General features: G+C 34.5%; 1 protein-coding gene across 4 annotated transcripts in view; it reads right to left on the bottom strand.

The window, feature by feature from the left end:
• Nucleotides 1-5,058: 5,058 nt before the first annotated feature.
• Nucleotides 5,059-22,047, bottom strand: part of CSNKA2IP (casein kinase 2 subunit alpha' interacting protein) — a 127,217-nt gene continuing 110,228 nt past the window's right edge. For all 4 annotated transcript variants that reach the window (XM_031662945.1, XM_031662944.1, XM_031662946.1 and 1 more), the window contains one exon: nt 5,059-7,565. In XM_031662945.1, coding sequence (XP_031518805.1) covers nt 5,091-7,295 — 2,205 coding nt within the window. In that variant the 5' untranslated portion in view covers nt 7,296-7,565 and the 3' untranslated portion in view covers nt 5,059-5,090. The remainder of the gene's footprint in view (nt 7,566-22,047) is intronic.

Here is a 22,047-nt window from a genome sequence, read left to right as displayed (position 1 = left end):
ATTTCTTTAAAATAAACTCCAAGGAAGAAGACCATATGGAAAACAGTTATGTATATTATAAAGGCTTTGACATTATTGTCAAATTATTATCCACATGTTTCATAACATTTTACCTTAACTAGTATGATTGAATGTGAAAACTCATAGGATCTACTTTCTGTCTCTTGACTGTTATGTACTGTGTTCTCATATCCAGCCTTTTCTATTTAAGGCAAAAAGCATTATTAAGGTGTTATTAATTTTTTTCTATTCTATTTTAGATAATTTTTCCCTCAAATATAGTAAATTGTGAGTCCTTCTATCCTTCCTTAAATATTTTCTCGTCTGTAAAAGATTTGACAGAAATTTACTGACCTTTCTGGCACTAACACCTGTTGTTTCCTATGTTGGAATTTTCCTGGTATCTCAGTAGAAGCTGGAAGAGAGATAGTTGAATATGTATTGCTTGTATAGACATTTTTACCTATAAACTTCATCCAATTTTATTTACAAACTAAAATATCAGAAAAATATAGGTTAAAGGATTCTCTGGGAACAAAACTTGAAAGTAGATACTGTTAGAATTAAGAAAAAGATAAATAACTTCCTATAGCATGGAAAAGTTCAGAACAACTAAATCATAGTCCATAAAATAAAGGAAAGAAGTAAAAAGATGCTACAATGAAACACAAAGTTTAGAAAACAAGCTAAAAGGTGAAAAATTAAATAGTAAGTTGCATCAATAAATAAAAATCAGTTGAACTACTCAGTTTAAACTAATTCACAAATATTTATAAAGTATTTAGTATGATCCAGGTACCACCAGGTCCTGAGGAGTTAGTGGTGAACAAAATATACACAGGACCTCTACTCAGGAAATTTAGTCTAGTAGATATTAAAAAAAACAATTACAAGTTATGAGCTTCATCAGAGCATAGTTCAAGATGAATATAACGTGTCAAAATGGTTTTCTAAAGAGGTTGCAGTAAGCCTTGATAGCATACATCAGTTCTTTCTCATCATTATATTTGATATTAAAATGCTAGAAAGAAACACTTTTGACATAAGAAATAAGACAAAGACAATTGCCATCATCAGTAACATTTTTATATAAATTCTTACCAAAACAACAGGTGGAGAGAATTATTCATATTGATCTTATGAGAAAGATGGAGAAAAATAAAAAAATTACTTATTTCAAAGAATTAAAAAAGAGGAATATCTGGGATACATGTGCAGTGTGCAGGTTTGTTATATAGGTATACCTGTACCATGGTTGTTTGCTGCACCTATCAATCCGTCATCTAAGTTTTAAGCCCCACATGCATTTGGTATGTGTCCTAATGCTCTCCCTCTCCTTGCCGCCTTCCCCTGGACCCCCTCCCCCAAAAAGGCCCCAGTGTGTGATGTTCCCTTCCCTGTGTCCATGTGCTCTTATTGTTCAAGCCCCACTTTTAAGTGAGAACATGTAGTGTTCGGTTTTCTGTTCTTGTGTTAGTTTGCTGAGGATGATGGCTTTCAGCTTCATCCATGTCCCTAGAATGGATATGATCACGTTCTTTTACATGGCTGTATAGTATTCCATGGTGTGTACGTGCCACATTTTCTTTATCCAGTGTATCATTAATGGGCATTTGCGTTGGTTCCAAGTCTTTGCTATTGTAAGTAATACTGCCATAAACATACCTGCCCATGTGTCTTTATAGTAGAACGATTCATATTCCTTTGGGTATATACCCAGCAATGGGATTGCGGAGTCAAATGGTATTTCTGGTTTTAGATCCTTGAAGAATCACCACACTGTCTTCCACAATGATTGAACTAATTTACACTCCCACCAACAAGTGTAAAGGCATTCCTATTTCTCCACAACCTCACCAGCATCTACTGTTTCCTGACTTTTTAATAATCGCCATTCTTACTTGCTTAAGATGATATCTCATTGTGGTTTTGATTTGCAACTTAAAGTAAAATTATATATGTGTATATATACACACATATACATATACACACACATTTTTTAAAAGGATCCTGAAATAAGAGAGGCCAGGTGATGACACATAACCCCACAAGCAAGGTGGACCCAATTGTTATAATGAACAGCAAAGATGGAGTAGCAGCCATAAGGTCCTGAAAACAAAGGCGCTGTGAAGTTGGTTAAAAGAATGCTGGTGGCAAAATACATGAACAGCAAACAAGAGATTTAGTTACTCGACACAATCAAAAGAAATTATGGTCTCCAGATATTTGAAAATTAAATAATGTATTTCTAAATAACTAATGGTTCAAAGAAGAAATCAAGAAAGAAATTATAAAATATTTTAACTGAATTAAAATAGAAACACAACTTACTGATAAAAAGAATGAACTGTTGATGGAAGAAACAACATGAATAAATCTCAAAATAATTATTCTTTTTTTGTTCAAAATAATTATTCTATGTATGAGAAGACAGACAGAAAAGAATACATACTGCACAATTCCATTTATGTAAAACTCTAGATTATACAGACTAACATATAGTGACAAAATGCGGATCAGCAGTTGTTTGGAGGGCAGGAAGGATAGAAGAGAGAGATTACAAAGTGGTATGAGAAAATGTTTGAATGTCATCATCAGTTTTTTCTTATCTTTATGTATAATTATCTTGATTGTGATGATGTTTTCATGGTTGTTGACACTTGTCCAAACTTATAAAATTGTATATTTTAAACATGTATGGTTTACTGCATGTCAATTATATCTCAGTAAGACTATTAAGAAATAAAGTTTCTATAACTCTATAAAAAAGGAGGAAGAACTTCAATAGTATTAACTCAATATCAATATCAACACATACTTTAGGACATTTACTCTGTTCCCAAAGACTAGGCAAAGAAAAGAAAAAACAAGTAAAATATGCTGTACAAAGTTTTCAGTCTTAAGTGAAGAGAGATAAGAAGTTGCAAGAGTGTGGTTAAGAGCAGTACAACGATTAAACACAGAATTTCCTGGCAAGAGGAAGGCCAACTAACCCCTTTGTAAGTGAATCAAGAAAAGGCTTCCCTTAAGATGTTAACACAAAGCAGAGCCCTAGAGGATAAAAATGGATAAATGGAAAGATCTTTCTAGACAGCAAAATTGTTTATTTAAAATGTAGGATGTAAGAGAAGGCTGGACACATTCTATGCATTATAAAGAAACCAGCATGCCTGAAGCATTGGTAGGAGGCTGGAATAGAAGAGGAAATCCATTTTGAGAGGTTATCTTTGTTCAATCAGGAAAGGAATTTAGACTTTTCACAGAAAACAATGGGCAGTGATGAAAGGATTATAAGCAGTACAGTGGCTGCTTATAACCACAGCCACACCACAGTTGTGCTATGACCACAACTAGCAGGATGGCAGTAGGGATGGAAAAAACGGGCTGGATTTCAGAAAATAATAAGGCCATAGAATTCATGAAGTTAGAGAGGGATAAGCAATGGGAAAAACATGCCACCATGGTGACAAATTTATGTCTCAGAAATATGTTCAAAAGTCAACGTGTATGTTTACAAGTTGTATTAGAGTTCTCTAAGGGACAGAACTAATAGGATAGATGAATATATAAAGGGAGTTTATTAAGAGAATTGCTCACACAATCACAAGGTTAAGTCCCACAATAGGCTTTCTGCAAGCTGAGGAGCCAGGAAGCCAGTTGGAGTCTCAAACTCAAAAGTAGGGAAACCAACAGTGCAGCCTTCAGTCTGTGGCCAAAGATCAGCAAATCACTGATGTAAGTCCAAGATTCCAAAAGCTGAAGAACTTGGAGTCCGACGTTCGAGGGCAGAAAGCATCCAGCATGGGAGAAAGATGGAGACAAGAAGTCTCAGCAAGTCTGCTCTTTCCACCTTCTTCTGCCTACTTTATTCCAGCCACACTGGCAGCTGATTAGATGGTGTCCACCCACATTGAGGGTGAGTATCCCTCTCCCAGTCCACTGACTCCCTCACAGACACACCCAGGAACAATACTTTGAACTCCTCAATCCAATCAAGTTGACATTTAATATTAACCATCACACAAGTTATTTTCATATCTAAGTGATAAATGGCTATGACCACAACTGGCAGGGTGGCAATGAGGATGGAAAAAAAAAAAAGAGCTGGATTCTAGAAGTAATAATGCCATAGAATTAACGAAGTTAGAGAGGAACAAGCGATGAGAAACACACCATAACATTATAGTGACAAATGATAGGGAATACAGGAGCCGAGACTTATAGATTCAAAGATGCAAACTCTAAGTGTAAAAATGATGAATTCCGGCTTGGCCATGTGGAGCTTGAGATGCCTGTACCATGCTCCAGTTGGAAATGTCCAATATGTAGTCCAGTGACCAGAAAAGATGTGGAGTGGAGAAGTGGGATTGTGAGTCATTAGTGTATGTAAGAGAGTATGTAAATTCTAGCCATTGGAAATGGAAATCAACACTTAAGGTGGGTAAGTAAGGCAACTCCCTCTCTTCCCACTACCAGTAGACCCAGTGGAACAAAAACATTTTTTATTAACTCGTTTTGTTTGTATAGATAGCCCTGATGAACAGGTGACTTAAGAGCCCATAATTAAAATATCAACACAGTCAGCATTGAGTAGGATTATTTGTAACCGTAGTTATTCTTTCTTCATATTTATTAACTAAAGTTGAATAAATCATTGACTTCAGAGTGCAGGATATTGACATAGAAGAATTTTCCCTACAAACACATAATTGAAAGGATTTCTCTTTATAGATTTTCTTACCCATTGAACATGATCTGATTTTTCATTAAACATAGGGAAACAGATTAGCATAGATTGGCTTCTGAGGAAACAGAATATTAATGAGCTAGATACATTTAAGACAGATGAAGTATTTCTGGTCTATGGCCAACTATGTTAAATTCAACAATAATTACAAAGTGGCCACTATAAGCCAGACATTCAGTCAAAAACATAGGATTCAGTTTTGGGCTTCTAGAAGATCATAGTCTATTATTTAACAAGAAAATAGACCTTGGGATAATAGTTCCCTGGAACTCAAACACTAGTCTCAAAGAACTAAGAGAGCAATGCCTTCAAACAGACTAAAAGTTAATTTAATCACAATTTCTCATTTCGTCCGGAAAAATTTGAACAGTGTGTTTGCTCTCTTTCTCCATTTTACTGTATTGTTGTTCCTCACAGGCTTTGTTTTGAGAGATGATGACTGGCTTCGACTTGGTTTTCCGGGATGCAGCTGGTAATCTTTACTACGTATAAACTCAAGCCAGGAGACCCCTGCAGGCAACCGATGGTAACTACGTACCTTAGGGAATACAGGGCGTGAGAGAGTGAGGGTGATACACTCTTTGGAAGGAGGGGGAGAAGAGGGTGAGATGGAAGAGGAGGAAGAAGATGAAGAGGAGGAGGCAGAGGAGGCAGAGGCAACAGAGTAGGAGGAGGAGGTGGTGGAGGAAGAGGAAGTGGAGGAGGAGGAGGGTGGGAGCAGGGATTGTGGCTGAGAATTTTTTTTTTTAACATAAAACAGCCAGTCAATAGCCTGGGGCTGTTGGCCTATAACTTTGTTTTCAGGGGCTACCGTCCACCATTTTTGCTTCATATTAAGTCCCTGAATATCCTGTTCAGATGTGGGGAAAAACTGTGGTGTCTTCTCTACTCCTTCAAGGTTGTCTTCAGGGGCTTCATTAGGCTGGTTTTCTTTCACAGGGAATGGGAGACAAGATGAGAAAGTCTCTGGTAGAGAAAGGATAAGAACTAATTTCACTTCTATTTTGCCCTCAGAATTGGCCTCAGGTGTTGGTATGACAGAAAGTGTTGCACAACGAGGATTTTTCTTTCCTCTAAAATGGTTACATGGAGATTTTATGCAGGAAGCACAAGCTAAGCAAACCACATAATTTGATGACAGGCGAGGACCAGGATGAGGATTTGGCCTTCCCCTCATCCTTCGAAACAAAATCTGCCTACAGAGATCCCTCTGTATTCTGGTCTTTGAGATAGAATTGACGATTTTATTTACAACATCATCAGGGACGGTTCCACCTTTAACAATGCAGGGCTGACTATACTTTAAAGTCCATGGAATTTCTTTATTTGATTCTGTCTTTGGAGAAATCTCAAAGGTGCTTTTACTCTGGAGTCTGAAACCTAATATTGAAGCAGCTGTGTTCCTGGTGCAGTGTTTGGAGCTTGATAATAATTGACCTGAGACATTTGTTTTTGGATGGGGTGATGGCAGATGTGTGACTCTGTGTTTGTCATTTGGTGAAGTGGTATTCTGAAACTTGGAGTGACAGACGGGTGAACTGGGAGTCTGGAAGTTACAATCAAGCATAAACATTGGCTGAGAATTGAGCTGAAACAATGGTAAAATCTCAGATGGGTGGACAAAATATGATGATGCTGATTGTCTTGCTTTTGAATGGGACAATGGTAAGTTTGCAACGTTGGGGTTAGAGTTCAATATAGGTATTTTCTGAAATCTAGAGTCAAGTGATGGAGAGGTAAGAGCCATTTGATTGGGTTTGAAAGAAGGTGATGTCCAAAATAAGTCACTTGTTTGAAGTTTTGTGTTGAGTGATGGTGAACTCAAAGATCTTTGATTGTGCTGCAATAAAGATGTCCAAAGGCAGTCCAGTGAGGATGTTTTCTGAGGTTTGGATTGAAGTAATGTCGAGCTAAGGGCTTTTCGTTTGGGTCTTAAGGAAGATGATGTCGAAATGATGTGTATGGAAGGTATTTCTTGATTTTGGAGGTGAAATAATGATGAACTTGAGACCCTTTGATGAGAAGACTTCAATGAAGGTGATCGCCAGCAAACATCTAGGCTTGGAGATGTTGTCTGAGGTTTAGAGAAGGGCAATTGTGAACTCAGGGTTGTTTGATTGAGCTCCTGTGATGACGTCATTTTGAGGTCAGATGAAGATGTCGTTTGAGCTTTGGAGTGCAACAAATGAGAGTTCAGAGCTCTTTGAGCAGGCCACAATGAACTTCTCCAGTGGAGGCCTAGTGAAGGTGTGTTCTGATGCTTGGCATGGGACAATGGTGAATTCAGAATCCTATCACAGAAGCTCTTTGAAATTTTGTTCTGAGATTTGGGAGATGGTAATACTGAGCATCTCCAGACCTTCCTCTTGGAGCCCAGTGGAAGTTCTGCAAGGTGATTGCTATGGGATTGCACTTTGGCTACAGGTTGGTTATTGAATTGATTTAGTTTTTCACCTGTACGTTGATGTGTTAATGAATTGGCTGAGGACAGGTGGTAGAAATAGTCTAATGGCACAAAGTGTTGACCATAATATGCTAATGGCACCATCTTGTGTTGTGGTAGAGGTCTTTTTAAAAGCAGTTAGCTTGTGGGGATGTTTTAGTAACTGTTAGTCTTTTAGCTGGAATCCATGGAAAATGGATACTTTTACATAACAGTTGCTAGCTTATATCTTGTAATATTTCTGTTAATTCTCAAATATTATAGACTATTCCAAAATTGAAGTGCAGACGAGATTGAAAAAGATTGTCACCATTTGAGATTATCTTCAGTATTTTCTTTAGTTTCCTATACTTTTTTCTCCTGAGTAAATAATGCCTGTTAACAAAATAGTAAGGAGAGGTCAGAAGAGGTCCTGATAGAAATATTAATTTTCTTAAGTACTCTCTTGTAGTGACTAGAGCACAGGTGTTATGTCAAATTCCAGCTACAATGCGTATTGCAGCCACTTAGTGTATCACTATGCATATCTTTTGAATTAAACTTTCAAAACCCCAATTCACCATCTGTAAGATAGACAAATATGATATTTAACTTATTGGGCTAAAGAATAAATAAACATATATATATATATTCTGACAGTGCCAAGATATTATAGGTGCTCAATAAAATGCAGTAGTTACCACTGGTGCTCTTTTAATTATTACATTTATAAAACAAGCAAATAGAAATCTGTGATAAGTTTTTTGTGTAAAAAAAAAACTCAGAGAAAAATAAAAAGGAAGCTTCAAATGTTTATTTTCAATTTAGATTCAGTTACCCATGACTATCATCTTTTAGTTTACTTCCAAAAGTCGATTGCATATTTTTAGTTCTTGTCACCACTGCAGCGTTGAAACTTTTGGCTATCCCCTTTTAAGACTTCTGTTTCATTGCTATCCATTATTTCTCCACACTCTGATTCTCTACCCTTATCCTCTTATTTTTTTCCAGGTCTCCACTGAATTTTTTTCTTTTGCTCTCATCCCAATATAATTCTAAGAGTTATATTACCAGGTCTCTTCTCTTTTCAGTTTATTCCTAAGTAATCACATCGGTTATGTTTAGGATTTTTAAATGAACTATAGAAGTTTCTTAAAAAGAGAGAACCTTGTAGCTGGCCAAAAGTGATGTAAGCATCTATCACTCAACAAGGAGACCTATGCTACTTCTTAAAGGCAATTCATAGAGTGTCATGCCACACAATTTTATTTTTCAGGGTCCAAGCTTTCTTTGTTCTTCAGGTTTTTGATCAAGGTACACGATACAAAAAAAAAAACAAAAAAAAACTAAGACTAAAGTGATCACAACAGTTTCTGAAATCAATCAATTAAGTCCCTGGCCTGAGGCCCTTGAAGAATGAGACGTTCCATGACTCTTTCTATGTTTCCATGACTTACCAACCCAATTTCTGATGGACAAATTTATTTCTCATATATGCCAACTTATCCAGTTAATTTGCTATCAACTCTATTGTTGCTAGAAGTTTTTTCTTTATGTCAAGGTGACTTTTCACATAGTTACATTTTCTTTGCATTTATTTTTCAAATATATCTTATTAGTATCATAATTCACTTGTTTTTCAAGCCTTCCATCATTCTTTGTGGAATTTTCCAAGTACCAACAACATTAGTTACATACATTAACTTCTTAATTTTTTGTTTCTAGTTCTGGCTTATCTCTTGAGGTTCCAGATAGTATTTCCAAATAATCAAGCTTCCTTATCCAAAAGTTCCAAAAACAATTCAAACCCAAAGCAATAAAAATTTAATACAGTTATTTTTCTTTCCAGAGAAATATTTTTCTATATCTTCTGTCTCAGTTCCAAACACTTAGTCATTTAATTCAGATTCTTTGAAATCATCCATGGCAACTTCACCCTCCCAAGCCATTTAGACACCAAGACCTCTTGATTTGATCACTTCCATATCTTAATTCACTGTTTTCTGTAAAATGCCACCATTACAGGCACATCTTATCTAGACTGTATAATTATAGTAACTTCTGTATATCTTTCCAACATGACCTCACTCTCTCTCTTCCCCTTCTTTCCTGTGAGACATATAAAAGCAAACTCTCACTGGTGAGACACCACTGCTGCTCACTCAAAGATTTTCCTTGCTTTGCATATGCCTGTGTGAGTAACAAACACTGAGGTTTCTCGTGCTTGTTGGATCTGGCGTGAGGGGAGAAAATGCACATACTACAATATACTACAGACTATTCTACCAAGTTTCTAGATGGCAAAATGAAATAACTTCATGGATTTGGAGCATGCAAAGATTTCTTAAACAGCATACAAAGTTGTAGCCATTAAGAGTTCATAAACTTAAGAACTCCCAATAACCAAAAGACATCATATTGGAAAGAATAAAGGCAAATCACAGAATGTAAAAAAATTTACAATACATATATATATGAAAAAAACTCATTGCCATGATAATCTTCATATTACTAAGAAAAAAAGGCAATGCTATTATAATGGGCAAAACACATGAACAACCATTTCACAAACAAGGATATACAAATGGCTAACACATATATGAAAAAAAACCTCAGCTTCATTAAAATCAATGGAATCCAGCCTGGGCAATGTGGCAAAATCCTGTCTCTACCAAAAAAAAATTAAAAAAATAAAAATAAAAAATTGGCTGGGCGTATTAATTCGCACATGTACTCTCAGCTACTCTGAGCCTAGGGAATCCAGGCTGCAGTGAGCCATGATAATGCCACTGCACTCCAGCTTGGGTGACAGAATTAGACACTGTCTCAAAAAATGAAAATAAAAAATCAGTAAAGTGCATATTTAAAAAACAGGGAGATATTGCTACACATTATCAGAATGTGACTAACATAAAACTAAAAAAAGCAATAATTGGCGAGTATACAGATTAAATAAAATGCTCAGACACTGCTGGTGGCAATGTTAAGTTGATACAACCCCTTTGGGGTTGTATCATTAAATCAGTATTTTTTATTTTATTTTATTTTCGAGGCAGAGTCTTGCTCTTTCGCCCAGGCAGGAGTGAGTGGCACCATCTTGGCTCACTGCAAGCTCCGCAAGCTCCGCCTCCCCGGTTCCCGCCATTCTCCTGCCTCAGCCTCCCGAGTAGCTGGGACCACAGGCCCCGCCACCACGCCCGGCTAATTTTTTGTATTTTTAGTAGAGAAGGGGTTTCACCGTGTTAGCCAGGATGGTCTTGATCTCCCGACCTCATGATCTGCCCACCTCGGCCTCCCAAAGTGCTGGGATTACAGGCGTGAGCCACCATGCCCGATCTAAATTAGTATTTTTTATACATTATAAAAAGTTTACATTCCAAACTGTAATCAACTGTCAATCAATAGCAGAATATATAAATAAATCGTAATATAGTTCTTCAGTAAATACCAAATAACAATGAAAATTAACAGAATATATAGCACTATACCACTACAAAATGTTTCTTTTTTTTTTCCTCCTTTTTGAGACGGAGTTTCACTCTTTTTGCCCACACTGGAGTGCAATGGTCCAATCTTGGCTCACTGCAACCTCCGCCACCTGGGTTCAAGCAATTCTCCTGCCTCAGCCTCACAAGTAGCTGGGATTACAGGCATGCGCCACCATGCCTGGCTAATTTTTGTGTTTTTAGTATAGACAGGGTTTCACCATGTTGGTCGGGCTGGTCTTGAACTGCTGACTTCAGGTGATCTACCCGCTTTGGCCTCCTAAAGTACTGGGATTACAGGTGTGAGCCATGGTGTTCAGCCTCAAAATGTTGAATAAAAAGAATCATACACACAAAAATACTTCCTAATTTTATAGTCAGGCTAATAATACACTTGAGGAGGTGGAGAGTTGGAGAGAACACACAGAAGGATCTTCTGGGATACTGGTAATGTTCTGTTTCTTGATCTGGACGAAGATTGCATGGATGAATTCACTTAGAGATAATTGAGCTTTAACACTTACAGTATGTGTATTTTTGTATGTTCCTTTACTTCAATAAAAAGTGCAAAAAATTATAATGATGCTAATTTAAAAAGACACATCAGAAACAAAATTGCACTGAAAGGTGAAACATTAAGGAGTAAACCAAGATATGGTACTCAGATGTGATGAAAACTTAACGAGAGAGTTGGAGAGTGAGGTGGGGGTCGGTAGGGAAGAATGTAATGTTTAAATCCTGCTATAATATAAAGAGGAATAATCAAATTCAAAACAAATAAAACTAACAAGAGTCTATTTGAGACAGAAACCAGAGAAAAATAGCATTTCTGAATGTGTCCCAGTTTCAGACTTAGCAAAATGACACTTTCATTTCAAAGAAAGTGTTTTGCTAGATGCATGTAAATATTACATACAGATAACTAAAAAATGGGAGAAACTTCAATGAGGCTATAAATATGGGAGAAAATAAATACCCCTATGAAAGAATTAACTGAAATAGTCCAAATTATTTTTATAATCAAGTTCCTTCAAACTTTGAATAGATATTTATAATGTTATATGAACATTTTCAGAGTACCATAAATATAGAAAAATTCTCCATTTGTTCTGTGAAACTGCTATATGTCATTCAGACATTAAAACATGATAAAAATAGTTCAAAGTTTAAAAGGAATAGAGCAATTCACTTAGTCATTCGCAGAAATTCCCGAATAAAATAAAACACTAAATTTAACAGTATAATTAAATAGTCTATTGTGACCCAAGTTGATCTTATTTAAACAAAGCAATTATGTTAAATTATTAGGAAGCACTATGTTTTGTCATTTTCATAATTCAGAAATAAATCTTAATAGATGTTTTAAACACTCATTTGATAAAATCCAACCTCCATTTCTCATAAAACTCTGTAAGCTCCTAAGAAAAACTAGTTACTTAATGATATCAAACATATGAAAGCAAAAGCAAACTATTCACATGGTAGTTAAATGTGAGCTAGTCCCACTACAAGTTGATAAAAGATGAGCATATTTACTATCACTACTACATTTAACATTGTTTAGGAAAATCTGGCCAATGTATTAAAGAAGAAAATAAAATAAAACAAAAATAAAAAAATGAGACATAACCTTTGAAAAGGCAGAAATTAAATTCCCTCTACATGCATATTATATTATTAAAACCCCAATTTAGAATATAGAAAACTTAAGAGAATAACATATTAAAATTCAGGAAATGAAGTCATTGCTTGCTGAGTAAATACATATAGGTCACAAATTTTCTTCAATGCCGATATTTAACAGGATTTATGATAATCATGGATACTTCATATATAATTATCTCTAAAAATTCAATAAAAGCACAGACATCCTATTGCAAATATAAGAGAGTACTTGAAAGTTTTGTGGAGAGGGGATAAATGCCTAGTAATCCAGGAAAGGTCACAGTTTTCTATATCTAGTTCTTTTGTATTTTTTACTTCTCTGTTAATGCACTGATGCTCCTTGCTACTTCATCCTACTTCCTTTTTCAAGGTATATTCCTAATAAATAGAGAACTTGTCATTGGAAATTGCAATAACTCTTTTTCATCAATAAATAGGAGCAAGCAGGAAATCAGTAAGGGTATATAAAATTTCAAAAATGCCATCAACTAACTTGAGCTAACTGATATTCATAGAATATTCAATGCCAAATTGTTCTTTTAAGTGGACATGAAATATTCACCAAAATATTATAAACCATACAACAAGTGTCAATAAATTTAATTGAGTTCAAATAATGCATAGTATGTTCTCAGATTTGGCAATGACATTAAATTATAAATTAATACCAGAAATATATGTGAATATGTTTCATGTTTATACTACATATACATTTTATACAATATACTGAGAATGTGTGGGATGTTCCTAAAGCTGAACTGAACGTAGGAAGGGGAGCTATCTGTAGCAATAAATGACGGTATCAAAAATGAAGGAAGTTCTCAAATTAATGACATTAGGTTCCTCCTTAAGAAATAAAAAAAGGAAGAAGATCCCATTAAACTAAAATTAAGTAGAAGAAAGAAAATAGTAGAGATTAGAGAAACCAATGAGATAGAAACTAGATAATCAAGTATATTGATAGGTGGTTCTTTCAGAAAATAAATAAAATTGAAAACATTTGGTCATACAGATAAAGGATTAAATTCAAAGAAAGCTGGGCATGGTGTCTTTCACCTGTAGTCTCAACATTTTGGAAGGCCCAGGCCAGAGGATCACTTGAGATAAGGAGTTCAAGACCAGTCTGGCCAACATGGCAAAACCCCATCTCTACTAAAAACAAAAAATTAGCCAGGCGTAGTGGCACACGCCATTAATCCCAGCTACTAGGGTGCTTGAGGCACGAGAATCGCTTGAACCCGAGAGGTGGAGGAAGCAGTGAGCCAAGATCAAGCCACTGCACTCAAGCCTGGGTGACAGAGAGAGACTCCATCTCAAAAAAAGAAAAGACACAATTACAAATATCAGGATTAAGAGAGGTGATGTTACTGCAGACACTACACACTACTGATATTAAAAATGATAACCAAAAAAAGGAAGACTATTATGCCAATAAATGAGACAACTCGGATGAAAGAGAGGTATTTCTTGAAATACACAAATTTCCAAAGCTCACTCAAGAACAAATAGAAAACCTAAAATCTCATATCTCTATTAAATAGGTTGAATTTGAGTTTAAACTCTTCCCATAAAAAGATTTCAGAGTCTGATGACTTCATTGATGATCGTACCAAGTCTTTAAGAAAGAAATAATGCCAATTCTACACAAACTATTTCAGAAAATTAAAATGGAGGATTTATTTTCAACTCCATCTATGTATCAAGCATTATTCTAATACCAAAACCAAAATAAAAACTACTAGATTTTTATTTTCTTTTATTTTTATTTATTTATTTGATTTATTTATTTATTTATTTATTTATTTATTTATATTTGAGACGGAGTCTCACTCTTTCACCCAGGCTGTAGTGGAATAGCGCGATCTCGACTCACTGCAATCTCCGCCTCCCAGTTCAAGCGATTCTCCTGCCTCAGCTTCCTGAGTAGCTGGGATTACAGGAGACAGCCACCACGCCCAGCTAGTTTTTTGTATTTTTAGTAGAGACAGCGTTTCACCATGTTTGCCATCCTGGTCTCGAATGCCTGACCTCAGGTGATCCGTCCGCCTCTGCCTTCCAAAGTGCTGGGATTACAGGGGTGAGTCATCTTACCCAGCCGATTTTTCAAAAAGCAACTATACATCAACATTTCTTATAAATATAGATAAAAAAGGTAAACCAAATTTTAACCAGTCAAATCCAACAATATGTAAAAGGTAAAATACACTTCCCCCAAGTCCATGAACCCAGTCTTTTCATAGGAAAACACCAGACAAGACCAACTTTGACAAAATATTTTAACAGCACTCTTTAAAAGTGTCAAAGTCAGTAAAAATCAAGGAAAGATAGAATATTCACAGATTGGAGAAACTTAAACATAATGACTAAATGCAAAATGGTATACTATATTTAATCCTGGCTCAGTAAAAAGCCCATCATAGGAAAAAAAAATGGTAAAATGCTATTAAAGTCTGTTAAGGATATTGTACCATGTTATTTTGTTTGTTTGTTTTGATAAATATACCCTGGTATGTTAAATGTTTAGATGTTAATATAAGAAAAATCTGGGTGAAGTGTTGGAATACAAAAAAGTTTGAATATCTATTCAAGAACACTTTGTAAACAGAAAAAGCTGAAAGATCAGCAATTACCTGAAGTCAAATCTTATTAAAAAACAGCAATAGCCAAAGCAGTCTAGTATTAGCATAAAGGTAGACAAACAGGTAAATGGAACAAAAGATAAAGTTGGGAAAAAGACACATGTATTAAAACAGCAGATTTTTTGACAAAAGTGTATAAGCAATTCAGTGGAGAAAAAAAATCAGTATTTTCAAATGGTGCTGTAATAATTGGATGTTCATCTGCAAAAAAAAAAAAAAAAAAAAATGGAAAGGAAGAAGTAAAATTGTCTCTGCAGATAACATAATCATACATAGAAAACCCTAAAGACCACCCCAAAAACTATTAGAACAAACAAATTCAGTAAAGTTGTAGGATGCAAAATGAACATACAAAAATCAGTTGCATTTTTATACATTAACAACAAACTGTCCAAGAAAGAAATCAAGAAAAGCAACAGCATTTGCAATAGCATGAAACAGAACAAAATATTTAGGAAAATAATTAACCAAGGAGATGAAAGGTCTATTCACTGAAAAGTATAAAACAACTGATGAAAGAATTTGTGAAAACTCAAATAAGTGGAAAAATATTTCATGTTCATGGATTGAAAGAAGGAATATTGTTAAAATGTTCAAACTACCCAAAAAATCTACAAATTCAATGGAACCCCTATCAAAATTCCAACAGTATTTCTTGCAGAAATAGAAAAAGCAAACTGCAAAATTCATAGTAATATAAAACATCCTGACGAGCTAAAGCAATCTTGAACAGAAGTAATTGGAGTAAGCATACTTCATGATTTCATACTATATTACAAATCTATAGTAATCCAAACAATATGGTACCAGCATAAAATTAGACACATAAGCCAATGGAACAGATAGGAAAGCCCAGAAATAAACCCATACATATGCGGTCAACCAATTTTCAACAAAAGTGCTAAGAATGGGGAAATAATAGGCTCTTAAGTAAATAATGTTTTTAAAACTGGATATTCACATGCCAAAAAAAAAATCATTAAATTGGACCCTTCTCTTAGACCTTACATGAAAATCAATTCATAACGGATTAAAGACTTAAATGTACCTGAAACCATAAAACTCCTAGAAAAATGCATAGAAAAAAACTCTCCATGACGTTAGTTTTCGTAATGATTTTTTTATATGATGCCAAAGACACAGATGACAAAAGCAAAACTAAATAAGTAGGACTACAGCAAACTAAAAATTTATTGCATAGCAAAGGAAACAATCAACAAAATGAAAAGGTAGCCCACAGAATAAGAGAAAATGTGTGCAACCCATGTATTCGATAAACAGTTAATATTCAAAATACATAAAAAACTTACACAACTCAATAGAAAAAAAAGCCAATTGAAAAATAGGTCAAGGACCTGAATAAACATTTCTCAAGAGAAAATAAACATATAGTCAGCAGGTATATGAAAAGATGTTCAACATCACTAATCATCAGGGAAATGAGAATCAAAAACTACAATGAGATACCACCTGTCACCTGTTAGAATGGCTTTTATCAAACAGTCAAAAGATAAATGTTGGCAAGGATGTGGAGAAAAAAGAACCTACTGGTGTGTATATAAATTTGTCATTGTAGAAAATAGTATGGAGGTTCCTAAAAAATTTAAAAACAGAAATACCATATGATCAAGTAATTCCACTTCTAGGTATATATCCAAAGAAATTAAATTGGCGTATCCAAGAGATTGCAGCATTATTTATAATAGCCAAGATATGAAAATTATCCTGAGTCGGTCAATAGATGAATGTATAGAGAAAATGTGATATCTCTGTGTGTGTACAAACAATGGAATATTATTCAGCCTTAAAAAAGAAGGAAATCCTGCCATTTGCAACAACATGGATAAGGCCAGGAGACATTGCATTAAGTGAAATAAGAAAGACTCTGAAAGACAAATATGCATGATCTCACTTATAAGTGAAACCTAAAAAAAGGTCAAACACATAGTAACAGAGTAGAATGACAGATATAGAGGGCTAAGGGATAAGGGAAAATGGGAGATGTTGGTCAAAGGGTATAAGAGGTTAATAATATAGCACTGTATAGTTGAAATTTGAAAGAAAGTAGTTCTCATGTGTTCTCACCTCACACACACAAAATCATGGTAACTATGAGTCGATAGATATGCTTGAGCTTTGTTACTGTAATTACTTCACAATGTATACATATATCATTATGTTCTAGACCCTAAATACATATGACTTTATCAATTATACATCAACAAAACTGGAAAAAAGATACATGTATAAAAAAGAAATTTGATTAATACCTCAAATACAAAAATCAATTCATAATGAGATCATGGATCTACTGTAAAACCTAAAACTATATAAGTTCTGCAACAAAATTTTTTTTAAAGTTTGTGATTTGGGATTGAGCATCGATTTTTAGATGTGAAACCAAAAGCTCAACCAATAAAACAACAAATGAATAAATGGAACTCTATCAAAATTTAAAATTTCTGCTCTTCATAGGACACTGTTAGGAAAATGAAAAAAAAAACATAAAAATAGAGTAATATTTGCAAAGCATTATCTAATAAAAGACTTGTATCAAGAATATATAGAGAAAACTCTCAAAATTCAATAGGAAAGCAAGCAATCAAACTTTAAAAATGAGCTAAATATTTGAACAGTTCTCCAAAGATGATTTGGAATGGGATATAAGTACATGAAAAGATATCAATATAATTATTCTTTAGAGGAATCCAAATTAAAATCACAAGAGATACCACTAAATAACTTCTTGAATAACTCAAATGTAAAAGGTTGACCAAACTAAGTGTTACAAAGATGTGGAGGAACTAAAAGTCTCATACACCACTGATGGGAGTATAAAATAGTTCTAGAAGTTTGGAAATACTTGATCCTTTCCTTAAAAGTTAAATATACAAGTACCATATAATCTAGCCATTCCACTCCATGTATTTACCCAAATGAAAGCATATGCTCATATAAAGACTTGCAAAATAAGTTCATTGCAGCTTTTGTTGAATAGTCAAAAATGGTAAATAATCTACTCAGTAGACAAATGAATCAACCAATTGTAATAGTTCCATGTAAGGGAATATACCTGCCACGAATTTAAGGAATCCCATCTGCAGTCAAGCGTCTGGGAGCAAAATGCTTACAAATCAATAACAATAAAGCTGATATAAAACAGAGTCCCACCAGTCCAACTCAGCTAATGTTTCAAAGTAAGACTTTCTGCACAGTACAGAGTATAATGAGGCAAACGCTTTGTTTTCTCAATAAACCATCAAAACAAAAATTTAGGTGGACCTTCCAAGTTCAAAAGAAATCTAATATATAGTCCTTCAGGGAACCCATACAATAAAAATACAAATAATATATAGATGCCTTAAATATCAGTGAAGATGCATTTAGTATTTATATATGTTCAATATTCTTGTTGTATGTATAGATTTAATTTTCTAGCCACTTCTACTTCACTTAGTCCTCAGAACATGCAATATAAAATTGTTTCTTTTTATTTTAGTCCAGAGTAACCTAGCATTGTTTGTTTTAAACTGTGACCATATCAACCTCTGCTTGCCAAACTCTCAACATCTAAAATACCATTAGGCCTATATTAATTTTCTTTTTTTTTGTAACTCAAGAGATTTCAATTTAGAGATTTTTTTAGATTTATGTCTTAGTGCACTAAGTTCAGAGATTGATCATTCTAAGAGAATAATCCTCTTTTGGGAACCAACTACATAAGCTTCTCTGGTTCACTTATACAGACGGCTTCAGAAGAAACCTCTGATCTGAGGCTTATCTTGTAGCTTGACATGAGTACTTGACATAAGTACCTGACATTTCTGCCTTGTCAGGCTCAGGTATTCAGCTCTCACTTTTATACAAATATAAACCCACAAGAATATCTCTCAGATTTATACTTTAAGACTACCTTCTCCAAACCTTTTCTCTATCATACAGGCACAAACATGCAAACTAATTGATACGTATTCCTGATCATAAAAGAGCCTCTCACCAAGAGAAGTTTTATGAAAACGAAAACACTGCCTGTTTCAGTGATTGTTAGAGATAGAAATGTGAGCAAATTTCATGCTAAGCAATCTTGTAGGCTATATGCCTTTTTTATTCCCTGAAGAAAAGTAATCCTGAGAGGACTGTGTTCTAATTCAGACAAAAACAAAAATAAACATAATTCCTAGGCTACTATTTCCAGAACCGAGCTCTACAATTCTCTATTCCAAATAAGGGATTTGAGCAATTCTGTCATTTTCACCTGTAATTGAGTTGTTGACCAAATGTACAGACATGTTACTGTAGTGAACTTGAAGAAACTCCAACCATGAGCTCTGCAGGAATCCATCCAGAAACCAGACAGCATCACCTTGCAGCTGTATTCGAAAGATGTCTATATTCTCTACCCTCACCTTGACAAGCTCAATAACTGTGGGCTTAGCATGTGGAGTGCTGGGTCAGCCTAGCTTGGCCACGCTTTGAATATGTTCCACATATTGGATTTGTTTAACAAAACTACAGAATATTATGCTTTGTAAAAATCTATTGATTTTCATGCTTCTGTATATATTATTTTTGCTTTTAATTTCAGGAAAATTTTCTCAGAAATAACTTTAAAATATGAACCTTCCGTAGATAAAGCATCATATCTACTCTCTTCCCTTTTGATAGGGGCACAGGATGCAGAGGAAACAAAAAATCTAACCTGAGTTCAAAATATGAGAAAGATTGGAGATTAGGAGCAAGGGGTGGAAGCCTGACATGGTATGAAACAGGGTAACTTGTTAGCAATTATTCTTTCCTCTCACAGTATCCCTCTATTGTCACCACTTTTTAGAGAATATTCCAGAGCAGTTCATCCAGAAAAGCAATTTGGGGTCACAAAAGATAGTTTTCTAAAATCTTAAAGGCACAGGAGAAGAAAGAATAGGAAATTCAATTCAAAAAATTATTGTAAAGCCAATTATTACAGGTAAAAATTATAAAGATTATTAAGGCATTTGCAGTCCAAACTTAAGGAAGGGAATGAAAGACAGGCAAAGAGAAAACTAAACAGACCACAAGAAGAGAAATAACAAAGAAAGTGTTCTGGAAATTAAGAATAAATATAAATTCAGTAATTGAAGTAGAAAGTGGCAAAAAAAAAAAAAAGGAGAGAAAGATTACAGAGTGTAATATATAAAAAAATTCTAACTCACAGTTGGAAGGAAAAAGAGAAGGAGAAGAGGAAGAAGAACCAATGGAGGATGCAATACAGGAACAACAAAAAAAAAGGTGAAAAAAATTTATAAATGTGTAGGGAATATTTTTAAGGAACATTAGATAGAATCAAATTATAATTATTTCAAGGATGATGACTGAGGTTATTGAGTTCTTTGCTGACTTACTCAAGAGGATAGTTCATATGTAGAATTTATAATGAACTCATACAACTCAATAGCAGAAATAAAAACCCTGATTTTAAAATCGGCAAAAATCTTAATAGACATTTCTCCAAAAAAGACATAAAAATGGTCAATAGATATATAAAAATGTAATCAACATCGTTAATCATCAAAAAAACGCAAATTAAAACCACTGTAATTTCACATATAACTGAGATCATGCAATATTTGTCTTTTTTGCCTAGCTTATTTCACTTAGCATAATGTTCTCCAGGTTCACTCTATGATGTCAAATATGACAGAATTTCCCCCCTTTTTTAGGACTGAATACATCAAAACATCACACTGCACACTATAAATATATACAATTATTTGTCAATTAAAATAAACTTCATTAAATAATAAATATTTTTCAAAAATCTTCTTTGATATACCACCTTATATCTGTTAAGATGGATATTACCAAAAAGTCAAAAGATTGAACAAACGTTGGTAAAGGCGGGAAATAAAGGAAATTTTTTTACACTATTGGAAATGCAGATTGATACAGTCAGTATAAAAAACAATATGGAGATTTCTAAAGAAATTAAAAATAGAGCTACAATACAACTGAGCTATCCCTCTTCTGGATATACACCCAGAGGAAATGAAATCACTATCTCATAAAGATATCTACCCACTTATGTTCATTGCAGCGTTATTTACAGTAGCAAAGCTATGAAAATGATCTACGTGTTGATGGAGGGATAGATGAATAAAGAAACTGTCCTCTATATATAAACAACATAATGCTAGTCAGTCCTTAAAAGGAACCAGATCTTGCTATTTTCCACCATGGGGGTGAGCCTGAAGGACATTATGCTGAGCAAAATAAGCCAAACACAGAAAGAAAATTATTGTATGATCTCCTTTATATGTAGAATGTTTTTTTAAAAAGGTCAACTATACAGAGATGGAGAACAAAACAGTGGTCACCAGGAGGAGGCAGGAAGGGTGGAGATCAGAAAATATAAGTATACAGGATTAGCAAGTCTACAAATCTAACGTACAACATGAGAATTATAAGTAACGAAATTGTACTGTATGGAGGATTCATGTCAGATGATTAGATTTTAGTTGATCTTGCCAAAAAAAAGGTAACTATGTGAGATTACAGTCATGTTAATCTGCTCACTATAGTAACTTTCTTATTATCTATATGTTTCCCATAACATCATGTTGTATACCTTAAATCTGCACAATAAAATTTATTCTTTAAAAAATAGTAGGCTGGCTGTGGTGAATCACACCCATAATCCCAGCACTTTGGGAGGCTGAGGCAGGAGGATCACTTGAGGTCAGGAGTTTGAGAACAGCCTGGCCAACATGATGAAACCCTGTCTCTACTAAAAATACAAAACAGTTAGCCAGGTGTGGTCATGCATTCCTGTAGTCTCAGCTACTTGGGAGGCTGAGACAGGAGAACTGCTTGAACCCAGGAAGTGGAGGTTGCGGTGAGCTGAAATCCTACCACTGCACTCCAGCCAGAACAACAGAGCAAGACTCTCTCTCTCTCTCTCTCTCTATATATATATATATGTATATACACACACACATATATACATATATACATATACATATATGTGTGTGCGTAGATATAAAAATATAACTTTTTTCCAAATATACCTTTTATCTCTTCACAATCGTGAAGAGAAATCATGATTCATAATTT

Source organism: Papio anubis, chromosome 2 (genome assembly GCF_008728515.1).
Source record: "Papio anubis isolate 15944 chromosome 2, Panubis1.0, whole genome shotgun sequence".
Classification (NCBI taxonomy): Eukaryota; Metazoa; Chordata; class Mammalia; order Primates; family Cercopithecidae; genus Papio; species Papio anubis.
Note: the sequence above shows the minus strand (reverse complement) of the source record. Positions and strands in the feature narration are given on the sequence as shown.